Source organism: Thalassophryne amazonica, chromosome 4, assembly GCF_902500255.1.
Source record: "Thalassophryne amazonica chromosome 4, fThaAma1.1, whole genome shotgun sequence".
Lineage (NCBI taxonomy): Eukaryota > Metazoa > Chordata > Actinopteri > Batrachoidiformes > Batrachoididae > Thalassophryne > Thalassophryne amazonica.
The window spans coordinates 142,675,204-142,694,681 of NC_047106.1; the positions used below are offsets into that span (position 1 = coordinate 142,675,204).

The following is a 19,478-nucleotide window of genomic DNA, read 5'->3' on the forward strand; positions in this document are numbered from 1 at the left end:
GCTGAAACCGGTCAGGTTCCTGTTCCTGCTGGGTGGGCAGCAGGGGGCATCAGCTGCCAGTCCCAGCTGGGACCTGAACCCGCAACCCGGGTACTCCAACCCCCCTGGAATATTTGAAATAATTTAAAACAGGCCGGAACTCAGAGTCCTTCAGGCCGCACGCCGTAGGGGATTTTGGGTAAACCACATTAACCTTTCTACATTTACTCAGCGATGAACCATTTGAAGAACCGTACAGTTATGTGGTGAAGAGTGTGACCACAGGGACAGAGCTGCTGAGCCTAATGCGGTGTTTTTGGGCTGTTGTTTTTTTCTCCCCTGCTGCTGTTTGATCAACAGGACCACAATGTTCTTGTTTTGTTCTATGACAAAATCCTGGAACACAAACTATGCCAGCCATGAACTCTGAAAGTGGGAGGAGACTGTGGGACAACACCCCCTCACCCGCCTTCAGGACATACGGGGACAAATGATGACTGGCCTCCGCGACAGCAGTTTTTTTTTTTTTTTTTAAACTCTTGACAAGCTGAATGAAGCATTCTGGTGTACAGAAGGGGGCGGAGCCAGAGGATGGTTTTCTGTTCATGGCTGTGTGGAGCTTCATATTGTTATTATTTAAGAGAAATAAAAACATGTATTCATGTGACAAAATGCAGTTTTATAGTTAACTGACGGACTTGAACACAGCATCACAAGTTGTAGAAAGACAGACTAAGGAACCTGTGTTTAACGGTGGAGCTGCAGACATTGAATGCACCACAGACAGGCTCTTCAGAAAACTGCACCTCCTACTCTGATTGGCTGAAGGCTGATGATGATAATCCACCCTGCAATGCATCATGGGAATATCAATTTCATTTAGGTCATTTCCAACAGCTTGCTTTCCTGCAGAGACCTGGTGGGCGGAGCCTGGTGCCACTGGAGGCAGGTATCTAAGTGAAGTTAGCCCCACCCACCCGGCACAGTGAGCAGATTCCGACAAACAAGAAGACTGTTTTGATCAAAACGCGTAAAGTCCAAACATGACGAGTCAACATTAGAAGGGATGACCTCACGGGCGGAGGGGGCAGAGCTACTGTACAGAGAATTATGAAAGGGGTGACCTCTGACCTGACTACGAGATGATGCAGGCACAACACAGTGAAGCGGCGGTGGTGAGGGGCGGGGCATGCATTGAGAAGCTGCTCGCTGTGTGTTTGTGGTTACAGATTTATTATTTTGGTGTTTTGTCTTTATTCTGTCTAAGAATAAATATGTCCAACTTTAAGAAGAGTGAGAGAAGGGCGGCACCCGCTGGCTGTCTGTCAGGAAGGAATGCTCGCTGTGACGCTGGCATTTTGTTTGTTTCTGCTTAAAGTTCTCACACTCGTCCCCCCGCCCTCCGGCCGCCAGTCTCTTATGGTTTCTCTCTGGTGATCACTTCCTCTCGGGGCTTGGCTCCGCCGAAGATGACCGAGTGTGGGTTGGCCACCTGGTTGAGCGGCTCAGAGACGGTGCGAGGCTTCAGCTGCAGGCGGGGCCGCTGGGCGCGCTCCTCTGCAAAGAAAAAACAAAAACACGCTGAGCCTATAACCATTGCCATGGTAACACACTAGCCGTTATACAGTGCTGCTGCAAGACCAAGATCAACACACATCAAGCTAGCCACACAGCGCTTAAACTTGGCTATTAAGACCACATTAACACTGTAACGAGCATCATGTCAAGCTAGCCAAATGACACAGTCTAACCAGTATAATCAAGCTAACTTTACTGTGCTAGCTAAACGCTTATGTTCACAGAGGGTAATCATTGGTACATGCTGGAACTGCACTGATAAGATGTAATGCTAACATGTTTAACATGACGAACAGCTTCGTTACTAGCATGACAACTGCAACGCACTGTAACTAGGGAAGATAACTAAAACTAGCTCTAGATTCTTTAAAAAATCAGAACCATAAGACAATGTCAAACTGCATTCACAGGGTTCTCTCTGGGGTTCAAAAACAGTCAGCCGCGTGATCAATTAGTGACAATTTCAATGAGCCACGCGGGATACTGACGAGCCGCACACTGGGTGAAGAAACAGGGAAAGCAAATACTCACAAATGCTAATTCAAAACAACACTGAAAACAGCTCAAATCTTTAAAAAAAAACTCCACAGTAACCAAAATATTGATTTTTAGTTTAGTTTTTTTTTTTTTTACTTTTGTTGCCAGTGATAATATTTTAGTCTTCTGTGTTGTATTGTGTGTTGTCCAAAACATTTTGGTGGACAATGTGGACCCCGATGTGACTGTGGGCTGCTGGTTTATTGCTGCTTCTGTTTATTATTATAAATGATAATTAATAAATAAATAAATATATTAGTGCTGTGCAGCAACTAAAATTGTTTCAATTAATCGCATGATTTTCTGCGATTAATTGCACTGTTCTTTGTCTTTCGGCTGTTCCCGTTAGGGATCGCCACAGCAGTTCAATCGTTTCCATCTCACCCTGTCCTCTGTATCTTCCTCTGTCTCACCAACCACCTGCATGTCCTCCCTCAGCACATCCATAATCCTCCTCTTTGGTCTCCCTCTTCTCCTCCTGCCTGGTGGCTCCATCCTCAGCATCCTTCTCCCTATATACCCTGGGTCCCTCCTCTGCACATGTCCAAACCATCTCAATCTCACCTCTCTGACTTTGTCTCCAAACCGTCCCACCTGAGCTGTCCCTCTGATATGTTCATTCCTAATCTTGTCCATTCTTGTCACTCCCAAAGAGAATCTCAACATCTTCAGCTCCGCCTCCTGTCTTTTTGTTAGTGCCACCGTCTCTAAGCCGTCCATCATCATTGGTCTCACTACTGTCTTGTAAACTTTCCCCTTCACTCTTGCCGATATTCTTCAGTCGCAAATCACTCCTCCCACCTTTCTCCACCCACTCCACCCTGCCTGCACTCTCTTCTTCACCTCTCTACCACACTCTCCATTACTTTGAACAGTTGACCCCAAATATTTAAACTCATCTACTTTCACCACTTCTACTCCTTGTAACTGCACTATTCCACTGGGCTCCCTCCCATTCACACACATGAACTCAGTCTTGCTTCTACTGACTTTCATTCCCCTTCTCTCCAAAGCATATCTCCACTTCTCCAGACTAGACTCAACTTGCTCTCTACTCTCACTACAGATCACACTGTCATCTGCAAACATCATAGTCCATGGAGACTCCTGTCTGATCTCATCCGTCAACCTGTCCATCACCACTGCAAACAAGAAAGGACTCAGAGCTGATCCTTGGTGTAATCCCACCTCCACCTTGAATGAGTTTGTCATTCCTACTGTGCATCTCACTGCAGTCACACTATTCTTGTACATGTCCTGCACTACCCTAACATACTTCGCTGCCACTCCAAACGTCTTCACACAATACCACAACTCTTCTCTTGGCACCCTGTCATAAACTTTTTCAAAGTCCACAAACACACAGTGTAACTCTTTCTGGCCTTCTCTGTACTTCAACAATATTCTCAGAGCAAACATTGCATCTGTAGTGCTCTTTCTTGGCATGAAACCATATTGCTGTTCACAGATCTTCACCTGTTTTCTAAACCTAGCTTCTACTACTCTTTGCCAGAACCTCATGCTGTGACTGATCAACTTTATGCCTCTGTAGTTACTGCAGCTCTGCACATCACCCTTGTTCTTAAAAATAGGAACAAGCACACGTTTCTCCACTCCTCAGGCATCCTGTCACTTTCTAAGATTTTATGAAACAATCTGGTTAGAAACTCCACTGCCATCTCTCTGAGACATTTCCATGCCTCCACTGGAATGTCATCTGGACCAACTGCCTTTCCACTCTTCATCCTCTTTATAGCAGCACTCACTTCTTCCTTTAATCTCTTGTACTTCCTGACTTACTCTCACCACATCATCCAGCCTTTTCTCTCTCTCTTTCATTTTCTTCATTCATCAGCTCCTCAAAATATTCCCTCCACTTTCTCAACGCACACTCCTCACTTGTCAGCACATTACCAATGTGCATCTTTTACCACCCTAACTTGCTGAGCATCCTTTCCAGCTCTGTCCCTTTGTCTGGCCAATTGGTACAAGTCCTTTTCTCCTTCCTTACTATTCAACATCTTGTACAGTTCGCAATATGCCTTTTCCTTAGCTTTTGCCACTTCTCTTTTTGCCTTTGCCTTATTTCCTTGTCCTCCTGTCTACTTTCTTCATCTCTCTGACTATCCCAAAACTTTTTCGCCAACTACTTTCTCCTTATGCTTTTCTGGACCTCTTCGTTCCACCACCAAGTCTCCTTGTCTTCCCTCCACTGTCCAGATGTCACACCCAGTACCACAAAGGTCCTCAAAAACACTGGTGATGAAACCCTGACCCAAAGCCAGACATACAGACACCCTTCTCACCTTCAGAAGGTTCCCTGAAGTCTGCTGGTCCTCCACGAGGAATGCCATCTCTGTATCGACCCGGTCCTGAACTTCCACCCCGCCTGTCACCGGGGCGGCTGGCACCACCTCGACTCCGCCCCCCCATGTAGTCGTCATCTCTGAAGCCTGAAGGAACACATTCACGTTACAAGACCAATTGACGCTTTACGAGATAAAGACTTTATGAGACCAACTGAGACTTCACGAGATGAACACTTTGAGACAGATTGACGCTTCATGAGAGAGTTGATGAGACCAAGCAACATGTTAAGAGATGCACTTTATAAGGTCAACCATCGCTTTACAAGATAAATAATTTCTGAGATTAGAAAACACTTTACAAGATAAACACTTCATGAGATCAACCAACGCTTTACAAGAAAAACACTGCTTGAGACCGACCAAGGCTTTACAAAATAAACACTTCATGAGACTGACCGAGGCTGCTGGCCGTGCTCTTGAACATGGCCAGCAGCCGTTTTCAGCCTCCGTAGATCCTCCGTGTATCAGGGGTGGACTGTGAGAAGGTGATGGTTCTGGTCTTCATGGGGGCATGCTTGTCCAGAATACCATAAAGTGTAGTATTGTAGTAGTCTACACCATCAGAGATTAAAGTTACATTGATGGGGATATTCTGTCAATCCTCCATCAAGGATACAGGATCGATTTTATTTATATTGTGAAAAATGATTTTCCATTTTGGTTTAGAGTATGGGGCAGGGAATGGTACAGTAGTGTTCAGAATAATAGTAGTGCTATGTGACTAAACAGATTAATCCAGGTTTTGAGTATATTTCTTATTGTTACATGGGAAACAAGGTACCAGTAGATTCAGTAGATTCTTACAAATCCAACAAGACCATCCATTTTTGATGGTTTTCCGTTTTCTTCCACGCGTCTGTTTTTTTTTTTTTTTTTTGTCCATTTTAAAGCATTGGAGATCATTGTAGATGAACAGCCTATAATTTTTTGCACCTGCATATAAGTTTTCCCCTCTCCAATCAACTTTTTAATCAAACTACGCTGTTCTTCTGAACAATGTCTTGAATGTCCCATTTTCCTCAGGCTTTCAAAGAGAAAAGCATGTTCAGGTGCTGGCTTCATCCTTAAATAGGGGACACCTGATTCACACCTGTTTGTTCCACAAAATTGACGAACTCACTGACCAAATTCCACACTACTATTATTGTGAACACCCCCTTTTCTACTTTTTTTTACTAATAGCCCAATTTCATAGCCTTAAGAGTGTGCATATCATGAATGCTTGGTCTTGTTGGATTTGTGAGAATCTACTGAATCTACTGGTACCTTGTTTCCCATGTAACAATAAGAAATATACTCAAAACCTGGATTAATCTTTTTAGTCACATAGCACTACTATTATTCTGACCACTACTGTATATCCAGTGCAATGACCTTATGATCTGACACCCATCTCATATACCTGCAGATTGTGTATGGAAATGGCTTCGGTAATGACCAAGTCCAATGTGTGTCCCTTTATATGCGTGGGAACCCCAATGTGCTGCTTCAGACCAAGCCAGTCTAACATTTGGAGGAATTCAACTCCCAGGGGAGAAGAAGGGGAATCCACATGTATGTTAAAGTCTCCCAAAACAGTAACATTTGAAAAGGTTGTACAGAGGAACATGAGCATATCATATATTTCTGTAATGAAACTGGGGTGCGGTTTGGGTGGTCTGTTTACAAGGAGAATTGTGGTTACGATTGGATGACCACATCTAATTGCCAGCCATTCAAAAGTGGACACTGTTGGCACAGGAACAGGAGCCAATTGGAGATCGGTGCGGTGAATGATAGCACATCAAGTCAATCCAAGAGTCCAAGATGTGGCTATGAATGAGGGCCGCTTTATTTGTAAGTGACTGGGCATTAAACAGCTTGACTTTATAGCTGGTGGAGGGAGGTGATTTTGAGAAAGTCCACAGGACACTGAAATCCACTCAAGGTTTTCCGTCTCGCTATCCTCATCAGCGCTCCAGCACAGTGTCATCAGGAGCTGTGCAGGAAGTGCTCCGATGACGTGTCCACTGTGCGACAGGGCAAGATGCCGACCAGAGTGATGGAATACAGCCCCCGCTCATGGAGTAAATAAATCCACAGCGAGACCCTCTATGGATGTCGCAAGGCCGAGAAGTCCCAACTGCTTGATGACAGAAGTATCCAAGGACAGAGAGTAGTTTCTGAGAGCGAGGAGCTGCGATGCACAATACCGGGACATCATGCAGGCAGTCTCTGGCTCTACGATGCAGCTGTTAGCCACGAGCTATGCGCATACAAATGGACAAGCACAATGTACAACAGGAGCAGACCAGTATACCATCTCTGGTACCGGGATGACAACCAGTATTTGGAGCAGATTGCAGTGTGTGTGGGGTTAAACTGCAAAAGCCACAGCATGCCACCAGCAGGATTCTGGGATCATGAGGGCTAATGTGCTAACAGGAGTTCATAAGACTGACAGATCAACAGGGATTATTTGACCCGGTGACACAACAGGATGACTAAGGGATACAGCCAAGTATCCTTGTCCAACAATGACAAAAAACACAGTTCACTAGATAAAACTCCACTTTGCCAACCAGGGGAACCACAGCAGATCAAGAGTCCAGGTAAGCACCAAGTTGGACGTCCTACACAGTGGTCTTACGATGCACAAGTAAGTCAGTACATAGCTATTGTCCATATCAGAAGTTTATGCCTTTTACTCAAGCGATGTATGCCCTTTATACAAGCAATATAAGGCCATAAACACCAAAAAAAGCAGAGGAGAAGCAGCGACAACCGACACCACCGTCCTCATTGCATTTCAGAGCTTCTAGAATTCAAAGATTTTCGTGCGGGTGGTGTTGGGGGGCAATTTTGGGTTTCAGCTTTTTTTTTGTTTTTCACCACTTTCATCCCTGAATATGTCAATCGTGAGTCACTTTTGTGCGGATTAAAGTTCCTAACTGGGAGTCCTGTCTTGTTGCAAGAAAGAAACGAGAATCATCCTCTGTTCTGTTCACACAGCTCCAAACGCTGCGCGGCTCTCTGCCGAGTCAAGTTAGAACGATAGAGTCCAGTCGGAATTAATAACTTCAAAGTTAAACACCGTTTTGTTTATTTTTATTTATGTCCAGAGATCAAGGATACAGTGACCAATTTCATATTTATTTACTTTAAGACTCAATGAAATACATAGAAAACCTGTAAAGCAAACTTTTAGTACAAAATTCACAAGAGGTATGGATAAGGGAATCGATAAGGAATCAAATCGATAAGCAGAATTGATAATAGCATTGATATCGAAAAAATCTTATCAATACCCATCCCTAGTTACGATGTTACGGGGTAACATGACATGCCACAGAATACAATGAACGTCGACATTGTTTGACCTTTACTTTGGAGACCAAACACTCAACACAGTCAGAACTATTCCATTTGTTAATCCTATTAGTTCAACCAATAATTTGCACCATGTTTTACCAAAACTGGAGCAACTTTAACTTTTTACCCCTGTACAAACTGAAACTGATCTTTGTCACCATTCTTGCCATATTTACCCCATAACTCCAGAACATTCAGTTATAGATAGAAACTATACCTTTTTGGAATCATTATCATCAGATACATAATGTGGTATCACTTTTAATATGATTGGAACATTTTTTAATTTTGACCTTGTGCAATTCTTCAATTGACCCCAACTTGGCCCCCTACTGAAAATTCAAATGGCTAAAGTTATTTTTCTACAATATGTACCAAAAGGTATACACAGTCTAATTCTGGGGCTTGTAACCGGATTTGAACGATTCTTACAGTAATCTGCTCTACTACAAGTTGAGAGGGTTATCTAGAGTTGGTGAACCACCCGTGATGGACTTCTGCCGTGCCCTAATGTCTTGTTGTCCATACTTCATGAGGTGTTTTTACATTGTGCCCTGAACCGGAACTTTGCTGAGTATCTCCAGGAGGAGTAACGCTACAGTCAGATTACCTACAAAGGAGAGTGACAAGCAGCTGGTGTTTGCCGCTTGTTGGGCGTGGTTCCTTGGCACAATGTAACCACAAGTGGCACAATGTTTAGTGATAAATTATAAAAGACGGGAAACCCAACGCAGTCGATATCGATATCGATGCCATTATCGATTCTGCTTATCGATCCGATTCCTTATCGACACCCTTATCGATACTTCGTGAATTTTCTGTGTACTAAAAGTAGGCTTTACAGGTTTTCTACGTCAACACAACATTTTAAATTGGTCACTGGATCCTTGATCTCTGGACACAAATAAAATAAATAAAATCTGTAGTTTTTGTCAAAAGCATTTCCTTTCAGACATTTTGGCATGAATGTCTCTCTGTACCTCTGAGCTGAGCTCAGCCGGCTGCTGCACGTCAGCGCAGGATGTCTCATTTTGGAAGGAAAAAACATTTTGATCAATTGCAGTTTGTTTGTATTACAACGTTTGGAAAGACATGTCAATAGATTTAAACGGTGTTTCTCTTTGAAGTTATTAATTCTGACTGGACTCTATCATTCTAACTTGACTCAGCAGAGAGCCGTGCAGCGTTTGGAGCTGTGTGAACAGAACAGAGGACGACTTTGGTTTCTTTCTCGCAACAAGACAGGAGTCCCAGTTAGTGACTTTAATCTGCACAAAAGTGACTCAGGATTGACATATTCAGGGATGAAAGTGGTGAAAAACAAAAAAAGCTGAAACCCAAAATTACCCCCAAAACCACCCGCACGAAAATGTTTGAATTCTAGAAGCTCTGAAATGCATTCTGGGACTATTCCAGACAATAAACTGGAGTGAGTGCAGCATTCATTTAGTGAGAAAAAAAAAAAAACAACTTTCCTTATTCAAATTCATTCCAGTAGTATTCTGCTCTTACTAGGATGCAGCTGTTTTCTAGTTTGGCAGATAGTTCTGGAGGAAATCACTGAAGAAATTAACACACTGAAAATATGGTTTGACCAAAACAAATTGTCATTAAACTTAAATAAAACAGGGATGAAGTGGCGGTGTAAGAGTCACTAGGTGTTCACAGGAAACTTGAATGAGGTCTGACCTCATACGGGGACAGCGATTCATCACTAATGTGGGTTGGCACACTTTCGCTGTTAGGTTCATGTTTCAGAAGGAAAAGGTAAATGAACAAATTCCATTTATGCTTCCAAAGTTTGATTGGAATAATCCATTTGTTCGCTTCAACTGGCTGGCCCGCTGCTTAATCTATTCGACATACACAGCATGTTGAGGGGTGTGGCCACGCCTCCTCCTGCACAAATCATGAAACTCGAGTGACACACAATCTGCAGACAAGAGATGATATGTCAGTGACTTAAGGAAACAAATAAGAGTGTGTCTATAGTCATACTGTGCAACGTCGTGCCATGTACTCTGAGTACAGTTCTGTGCCGCGAATCGTCGTATGTTTACCATAAGGTTTCAATACAAATACATGTATTGTGACACACCTAATATATAGTATATATAGTAAAGTTGAATATACCGTGTTGGGGGAAACGCTCAGGGTTGTCCGTCACACCAGGTCTGTCAGAATTTGACTGTATTTCTCTTCAGGATTTATACAAAGTTGTTACAGGTGCAATTCAATTCAATTTATTTCATTTATATAGCGCCAAATCACAACAAAGTTGCCTCAAGGTGCTTCACACAAGTAAGACCTAACCTTACAACCCCCAGAGCAAGAACACAGGGGACAGTGGTAAGAAAAAAACTCCCCCTGATGATTTGAGGAAGAAACCTCAAGCAGACCAGGGTCAAAGGGGCGACCCTCTGCATGGGCCATGATACAGACACAATTGACAATACGAATATACAGGAAACTTTTAGGAGTCCATGCTGGTGCACAGGACGGGAGGCCTGCAGAAGAAGACACCACTTCCATCTCTGGATGGAGCTGCACCTCAAACAAAGAGGAAAAAAAAACAGAATCAAGCATCAGAAAGACAACAAATACAGTATAATTTGTCAGCATTAAGCAACAAGAAAAAGAGAAGAAATACTAAGGTGATTGCCGGCCCCCGGGGGGGGGGGGGGCACACAGCATGTGCTACCTGGTTTCTGGATCTGTTACTGGCCTGCCATGTAAAAGATCTGTGGCAATATCTGGGACCAGGTGCACTTCAGCTTGTTCACTTATCAATGTCTGCAGGAACAGTTCCTGTTTGTTTTGAAATAGCTATGGTGCGACCACTCCTGAAAAAGCCCAGTTTGGACTCGGGGGATATCAGCAAGCGACAGGCCGATGTATAATCTGGCATTTCTATAAGATTCTTGAGAAGGTGGTGGCTAATCAGTTACTATGATGTTAGTCAGAGACTGATGGCTTTAAACCTCTGCAGTCTGTTTTGGGGAATCATCCCACGGACGCTGTGCTCAGCACAGTGGCTTCACACAATGGATCACAGTGTATTGTTGGAGAGACCCAAGTATTACGTTATCATCTCTGGTTAGGTACTTTCATGTTTTATTATTATAAAGCTGTGGCATTATTAACTGTGGCATTATCATTACACCCCAGGGCCCAGTTCTCGGCCCTGCTACCATTTTCCTTCCACACTGCACCACTTGCATGGGCTCAACTGTCATTGCTATAGCAACTACTTCTAACATTCTCACAACATCCAAATGTTTAACGGAGCAGTGACAAAAACCTGACAATAAAGTGTACCCAGAGACTTAGCTTACTCAAATGTCATCTAGCTTCTGTCTAGTTACCCGTCTGTTTCAGTGACACCCAAACCCAGTGTTTGGACCGCATGCAGCAGAGCACACTTTGTGCAGTGGTGCGAGCTCAGTGTGCTAAAACAGATGGTTTGAAGTGCTCTCATACAAGCATTTCACCCATCCCGCTGTCTTTGTGATGTTTTTGATCTGCATGCAGCCCAGTCGCAGTATAAGACCTCTGCTGTTGCTGTAGACACAGTCTTCCAAACGCCTCTTTCACTGGCGCTGTACTGGAGATAAACAGCTGAAAACTCCCTTTCCACAGAATATGACTGCTGCCCCTATTCACATGGGATTGATATAACCGAGTTCATTTCTGCAGATTGTTTTATGGAACAGGCACCAGAATCTTTAATGCCACATCAATGCATACGAGATATACAGATAAAATAACTGAAATGGCACATTTCAACAGAATAAAAATCACTAATGAGATCTGTTAATGATTACTTAACCCCACCCCTGCCCCCCTCATTTAAAACTAATACTCTCTGAATAGGGCACCGCAGTCTCGTTTGAAACACGGGATTTGACCACTTATGTGGACAGCTGCTCCTGTTGCGCAATATATACACAGCATAACTTCACACAGGAAAATGATGGACTGTTTTATTTTTGTCTGCAATCACCGGAGCAGTCACAAATAGTGCAATTTTTTTTTGGCACCCAGTGGAGAAGAAAAGACAAGGCAGAATGGGAGAAGTATCGGTAAGCGTTAGCCGACACAGCTAACCAGAGTAGCTGCATTCTCTCACCTGCAAAAACCGCCTCAACGCATTTGAGCTCTGGATCATAAATAAACCGCAACACATGTCCATGTTACACCATGTCATCACTTTTTTTTTTGTATTTTCATTTTGTTTGTGTGTAATTTGGCCAAAATCTCAGAGAAAGTGCTGTGTTTCTGAAGTAGAGAAATTACATCACATGTCAGATTTTACCCCTTTAGCGCCTGCCCTCAAACGAGACTGTGATGTCCAATAGGGCTGCAGTAAATGTCTGTCTGAGAATAGACAACTCCTTACTTACCGGAAGTAGCGAAACAGAAAAACACTGGAAGTAATTTTTTGCTTCCTTTCAGACACAAAGAAGCGATGCACCTGATTTTGTCGTGTCAGGCTGCATTGATGTGGGCTCAGTGCGAGAGGGCTTTAGGACCCCCTCAGCCTCAAGGCTAACTCGTTTGAAATTAAAGTCAGCGTGGCAGAACCTCTAGCGGGTAACGTAGGGAAGTGTGGCGTGAGGGTGTAATTGGGGCGATGACTCTCAAAACTCCGTGACAGAATCTGAACACGGTGATACCAGAGAGGGTTTTATTCTTCAGACACATACCAAACAGTACAGTCTGCCCCAGATTTCCTGCTGGGTCGTCCCTAACGGGTCAAGTGAGACAAAACTGGAGATGTTTGTGGCTGTTTTGTCAATTATGTTGAAATTTGAGTGAATTTGGAAATTACCGGGTGAAAATGTTTGTACATTGAGGGTGTGATTGTATTATCTAGTGGGGGGGGGAAGGAGCCCTGGCCAGGATGCCTGTCTGTCGCAGAGCAAGATAAAATCAGTTAAAAAAAACACACACACAAACAAAAAGCATTAATAAAATGTGAAATCCCTGAATGTGTGAAACATCTTCGTCACTGAATGTTTCATCTTGAGCTGGACCACTGGCTTCCTCACAGACCTGCATGTTACAGTGAAGCCATCTGTTAGTGACCCCCCCCATGCTTGTTTGGTGTCTCAACAGCAGACCATCCGCCTCCAGTGAAGTCTGTTTGTTTATGATCCTCACACTGCAGAGTGGACGAATATAAACTGCAGTCTTTGGTGACGGGTGAGTGTGCTGAACACACACACACACACACAGTTCAAACGCCAAATAACACTGTAACAGGAAGTTATCAGACCGCGGTCAGGCGGACGGGTCCATCAGACGAGATCAGCACCAGCATGCAGAACGTGTGAATGTCAACGGGCATGAAATGTTGGTGAAATGCATGATGGGACAGAACAAAACATGAGGGGAGAAGCGGGCAGAGCGAGGCTGCTTTTTGCCTCTGGGGTCAAAGGTGAGAACCACCTCTCTTTACCACCGAAAAGAGAGAGAAGAGTGTGTGTTCAAACTGAAGCTGAACCTGGTGGCTCAGTCTAACAATCACCAAATCAAAAGATCTAGACTCAGAATGCACAACATGTACATTTGGTGTCCAGTACATCTTTGCCTTTGTTCAGCTTGCTCAAAACTCGATAATGTTTACAGAATTATCAACATTACAAACATTGATTCAATAAACTGCTCGCTGTGCTCCTGAAAGAACCGTTTTGAAAAATGTACAACTTGAAACAAAATGTTTTACAGTTTTTAACTCATTTGAACGATATTTTTAAAAGGTACCAGCAGGGGTGGTGGCCAAGTGGTTAGTGTACTTGGTTTCAGTGCAGAAGGTTCCCGGTTCAAACCCCACCCCTGCCATATTTCTCCATGTGGAGTTGTGTCAGGAAGGGCATTCGGTGTAAAACTTGTGCCAATCAGCATGCAGATCCACCTGGGATTTTTTGAGGTGACTCCAAGTGCAAACAAGGGAACAGCTGAAGGGTCTTACAAGGAGAAAGGTATCAATGAGAAGGTCACTACACCAAATACCCAGAGGTCACAAAGGGTGAAGAAAAAACTCGCTGATGGCTGCATGGCTTTTTATAATTCTGTTCAGTCTTCAGGAACATCTGAGGTGATTTCTGGACCCAGTGCTGCCACGTGACCTTCAGTACTCGCACCACCTGATTATCGTTGGCAAAAGAGACATCCAGTTACTCAGCACACAAATCAGCCACTCGCTGTCTCTAGTGCAATGCTAAAATCTGCCCCATTATCTCACATATAGAACAACTCCACCAACAGATAAAACTGGTTCAACACTGACGAGCACATTTCTATGAAACACACTCTGATCGGAACCAGGCAAAATGCACTGGATGTAAAAATGCAGAAGACCAGCACAGGACGAGATGCAGACACATGGTCCTGGGTTCATTAACGCAGTTACTGCACAGTGCGGCATTCATTAATGCAGCGTTACTGCACAGTGTGGCGTTCATTAATGCGGTGTTACTGCACAGTGCGGCGTTCATTAATGCGGTGTTACTGCACAGTGCGGCATTCATTAATGCGGTGTTACTGCACAGTGCGGCATTCATTAATGCGGTATTACTGCACAGTATGACGTTCATTGTTGCAATGTTACCGCACAGTGTAGCGTTCATTAACGCAGTGTTACTGTACAGTGTAGCGTTCATTAACGCAGTGTTACTGCACAATGCGGCGTTCATTAATGCGGTGTTACTGCACAGTGCGGCATTCATTGATGCAGTGTTACTGTACACTGTAGCGTTCATTAATGCAGTGTTACTGTACAGTGTAGCGTTCATTAATGCAGTATTACTGCACAGTGACGTTCACTGTTGCAGTGTTACTGCACATTGTAGCGTTCATTAATGCAGTGTTACTGCACAGTGACGTTCATTGTTGCAGTGTTACTGCACATTGTAGCGTTCATTAATGCAGTGTTACTGCACAGTGACATTCATTGATGCAGTGTTACTGTACAGTGTAGCGTTCATTAATGCAGTGTTACTGTACAGTGTAGCGTTCATTGACACAGTGTTACTGCACAATGCGGCGTTCATTAATGTGGTGTTACTGCACAGTGACGTTCATTGATGCAGTGTTACTGCACATTGTAGCGTTCATTAATGCAGTCTTACTGTACAGTGTAGCGTTCATTGGCACAGTGTTACTGCACAGTTCAGCGTTCATTAGCGCAGTGTTACTGCACAGTGCAGCGTTCATTAGCGCGGTGTTACTGCACAGTGCAGTGTTCATTAATGCTTTGTTACTGCACAGTGTAGCGTTCATTGACTCTGTGTTACTGTACAGTGTAGTGTTAGCGCTGCGTTACTGCACAGCGTAGCACTCATTGGTGCAGTGTTACTGCACAGTGTAGTGTTGATAAATGCAGCATTACTGTACACAGTGGCATTCATTAACGCACTGTTACTGCCCAGTGTAGCGTTGATTAATGCACCGTTACTGCACAGTGTGGCATTCATTAATGCATTGTTACTGCACAGTGCGGCATTCATGAACGCAGTGTCACTGCACAGTGTAGCATTCATTAATGCGGCAATCCCGCACAGTGTAGCATTTATTGACACAGTGTTACTGCACAGTGTAGTGTTCAATGATGCTGTGTTAGTGTACAGTGCAGTGTCAGTGCTGCAGTACTATACAGTGTAGTGCACATTGAGGCATTGTTACTGCACAGTGTAGTGTTCGTGAATGCAGCGTTACTGCACAGTGTAAATGGAATGGACTGCATTTATATAGCGCTTTTCCATCTGAATCAGATGCTCAAAGCGCTTTACAATTATGCCTCACATTCACCCTGATGTCAGGGTGCTGCCACACAAGGCGCTCACTACACACCGGGAGCAATAGGGGATTGCGCAAGGGCCCTTAGTGATTTTCCAGTCAGGTGTGGATTTGAACCCATGATCTTCTGGACTCAAGCCCAACACCTTAGCCACTAGACCATCACCTCCCCTCCCCAGTGTGGCATTCATTAACGCAGTGTTACTGCACAGTATAGCCTTCATAATTGCAGCATTACTGCACAGTGTGGCGTTCATTGACGCAGTGTTACTGCATAGTGCGGCGTTCATTAACACAGTGTTACTGCACAGTGTACCGCTCAGTGAGACAACAACATGTGTCCTCCACTTTAATACAGGAGTATACTGCAGAGAAAGAACAAATGTTACAGAGGTTATTTCTGGAATCTCTCCCACAGCACATTTCTGCTACACTGCTACTAATCATCTGGTTTTGAGGGTAATCAACAGAACCACAAACCCTTCTGTCCATACTGTCATACATACAGCCACATGCTGAATATGAACACACTCATTCACTCACCTTCAACTGATTATCCGGGATTGGGTCAAGGGGGCAACAGCTCCAGCAGAGGACCCCAAGTTTCCATTTCCCAGGCCACATTAACCACCTCTGACCGGGGAATAGCGAGGTGTTCCAGGCCGGTGTGGAGATATACAACCCCAAATCAAATAAAGCTGGGACATTGTGTGAAATGTAAATAAAAACAGAATTCAATAATTTGCAAATAATCTTCAACCTATATTCAATTAAATACACCACAAAGACAAGATATTTAATGTTCAAACTGATAAACTTTTTTGTTTTTGTGCAAATATTTGCTCATTTTGAAATGGATGCCTGCAACATGTTTCAAAAATGCTGGAACAGGGGCAACAAAAGACCGGGAAAGTTGATGAAGGCTCAAAGAACACCTGTTTGGAACATTCCACAGGTGAACAGGTTAATTGGAAACAGGTGAGTGTCAGGTGAGTGGGTATAAAAGGAGAATCTTTAAAAGGCTCAGCCGTTCACAAGCAAAGATGGGGTGAGGATCACCACTTTGTGAACAACTGTGTGAAAAAACTAGTCCAACAGTTGAAGAACAATGTTTCTCAACGTTCAATTACAAGGAATCATCATCTACAGTCCATAATATAATCAGAAAATTCAGAGAATCTGGAGAACTTTCTACATATAAGCAGCAAGGCCGAAAACCAACACTGAATGCTCGTGACCTTCGATCCCTCAGAAGGCACTGCATTAAAAACCAACAACATTGTGTAAAGGATCTTACCGCGTGGGCTCAGGAACACTTCAGAAAACTATTGTCAGTTAACACAGTTCGTCACTACATCTACAAGTGCTTGACAGACGCAAAGTGTAAAAGTGTGCTGTGGTCTGATGAGTCCACATTTCAAATGGTTTTTGGAAATCATGGACATCGTGTCCTCCGGACAAAAGAGGAAAAAGACCATCCAGATTATTACCAGTGCAAAGGTCAAAAGCCAGCATCTGTGATGGTATGGGGGTGTGTTAGTGCCAATGGCATGGGCAACTTACACATCTGTGATGGCACCATCAATGCTGAAAGGTACATCCAGGTTCTGGAGCAACACATGCTGCCATCCAAGCAATGTCTTTTTCAGGGACGCCCCTGCTTATTTCAGCAAGACAATGCCAAGCTACATTCTGCACGTGTTACAACAGTGTGGCTTCGTAGTAAAAGAGTGCGGGTACTAGACTGGCCTGCCTGCAGTCCAGACCTGTCCCCCATTGAAAATGTATGGCGCATTATGAAGTGGAAAATACAACAACAGAGACCCCGGACTGTTGAACAACTGAAGTCGTACATCAAGCAAGGACGGGAAAGAATTCCACCTACAAAGCTTCAACAATTAGTGTCCTCAGTTCCCAAACGCTTACTGAGTGTTGTTAGAAGGAAAGGTGATGTAACACAGTGGGAAACATACCACTGTCCCAGCTTTTTTGAAACGTGTTGCAGGCATCCATTTCAAAATGAGCAAATATTTGCACAAAAACAATAAAGTTTATCAGTTTGAACATTAAATATCTTGTGTTTGTGGTGTATTCAAATGAATATAGCTTGAAAAGGATTTGTAAATCATTGTATTCTGTTTTGATTTACATTTTACACAACATCCCAACTTCATTGGAATTGGGGTTGCAATATCTCCACCTAGTCCTGGGACTTCCCCAGGGTCTCACTTAGGAGGCGCCCAGAGGGCATTGTTATAAGATGCTGGAGTCACCTCACCTGGCTCCTTTCAATGCAGAGGAGCAGTGGCTCTACTCCGAGCTTCCCACGGATGATTGAGCATCTCACCTTATCTTTGAGGGAGACACCAGCCACCTTCCTGAGGAAACAAATTTCAGCAGCTTGTACCCCGACTGAGTTCTTTCAGTCATGACCTAACCCACATGACCATTGGTGACAGTAGGACCACAGATTCAATGATAGATCAAACAGTATGGTAGAGTGAATGCAACACCATCCCACTGTGCCGATCCTCCAGCCAATCTCACACTCAATTATCCTCTCACCCGTGAACAAGACCCCAAGGTACTTGAACTCCTTCACTTGGAGAAAGTATGTAACCACAATGTGCCAAAATGAGAGAATATCCAAGAACTGCATTCATGATTTGCCATTTGAGACAACTAAAGGAAAACTGTCTTGATAAAAAAGATGATGGATCACGTCAGTTACCAATGTCAATCTTAGGTTGTTTAAGGACTGTGCTGCTTCTCCTACCCAGCGTTGCTGTGCTAAGACCAGTTGCAGGCACACTGTATCCCACACTAAAAAAAAATGCAGGCACATTGTATCCCACTTTAAGACCAGTTGCAGGCACACTGTATCCCACACTAAAAAAAATGCAGGCACACTGTATCCCACTTTAAGACCAGTTGCAGGCACACTGTATCCCACACTAAGACAAAATGAAGGCACACTGTATCCCACTTTAAGACCAGTTGCAGGCACACTGTATCCCACACTAAGACAAAATGCAGCCACACTGTATCCCACACTAAGACCAGTTGCAGGCACACTGTATCCCACACTAAGACAAAATGCAGGCACACTGTATCCCACACTAAGACCAGTTGCAGGCACACTGTATCCCACACTAAGACAAAATGCAGACACACTGTATCCCGCACTAAGACAAAATGCAGGCACACTGTATCCCACTTTAAGACCAGTTGCAGGCACACTGTATCCCACACTAAGAGAAGTTGCAGGCACACTGTATCCCACACTAAGACAAACTGCAGGCACACTGTATCCCACACTAAGACCAGCTGCAGGCACACTGTATCCCACACTAAGACAAAATGCAGACACACTGTATCCCGCACTAAGACAAAATGCAGACACACTGTATCCCACACTAAGACAAAATGCAGGCACACTGTATCCCGCACTAAGACAAAATGCAGACACACTGTATCCCACACTAAAACAAAATGCAGACACACTGTATCCCACACTAACACCAGTTGCAGACACACTGTATCCCACACTAAGACAAAATGCAGACACACTGTATCCCACACTAACACCAGTTGCAGACACACTGTATCCCACACTAAAACAAAATGCAGACACACTGTATCCCACACTAACACCAGTTGCAGACACACTGTATCCCACACTAAAACAAAATGCAGACACACTGTATCCCACACTAAAACAAAATGCAGACACACTGTATCCCACACTAAAACAAAATGCAGACACACTGTATCCCACACTGAAACAAAATGCAGACACACTGTATCCCACACTAAGACAAAATGCAGATACACTGTATCCCACACTAACACCAGCTGCAGACA

General features: G+C 43.9%; 1 protein-coding gene across 2 annotated transcripts in view; it reads right to left on the reverse strand.

The window, feature by feature from the left end:
* Window positions 1–637: 637 nt before the first annotated feature.
* The window catches only part of eif4h (eukaryotic translation initiation factor 4h), a 57,255-nt gene continuing 38,414 nt past the window's right edge, over window positions 638–19,478 (reverse strand). For both annotated transcript variants that reach the window (XM_034168702.1, XM_034168701.1), the window contains 2 exons: window positions 4,401–4,547; window positions 638–1,536 (listed from right to left, as the gene is read on the reverse strand). In XM_034168702.1, coding sequence (XP_034024593.1) covers window positions 1,397–1,536; window positions 4,401–4,547 — 287 coding nt within the window. In that variant the 3' untranslated portion in view covers window positions 638–1,396. The remainder of the gene's footprint in view (window positions 1,537–4,400; window positions 4,548–19,478) is intronic.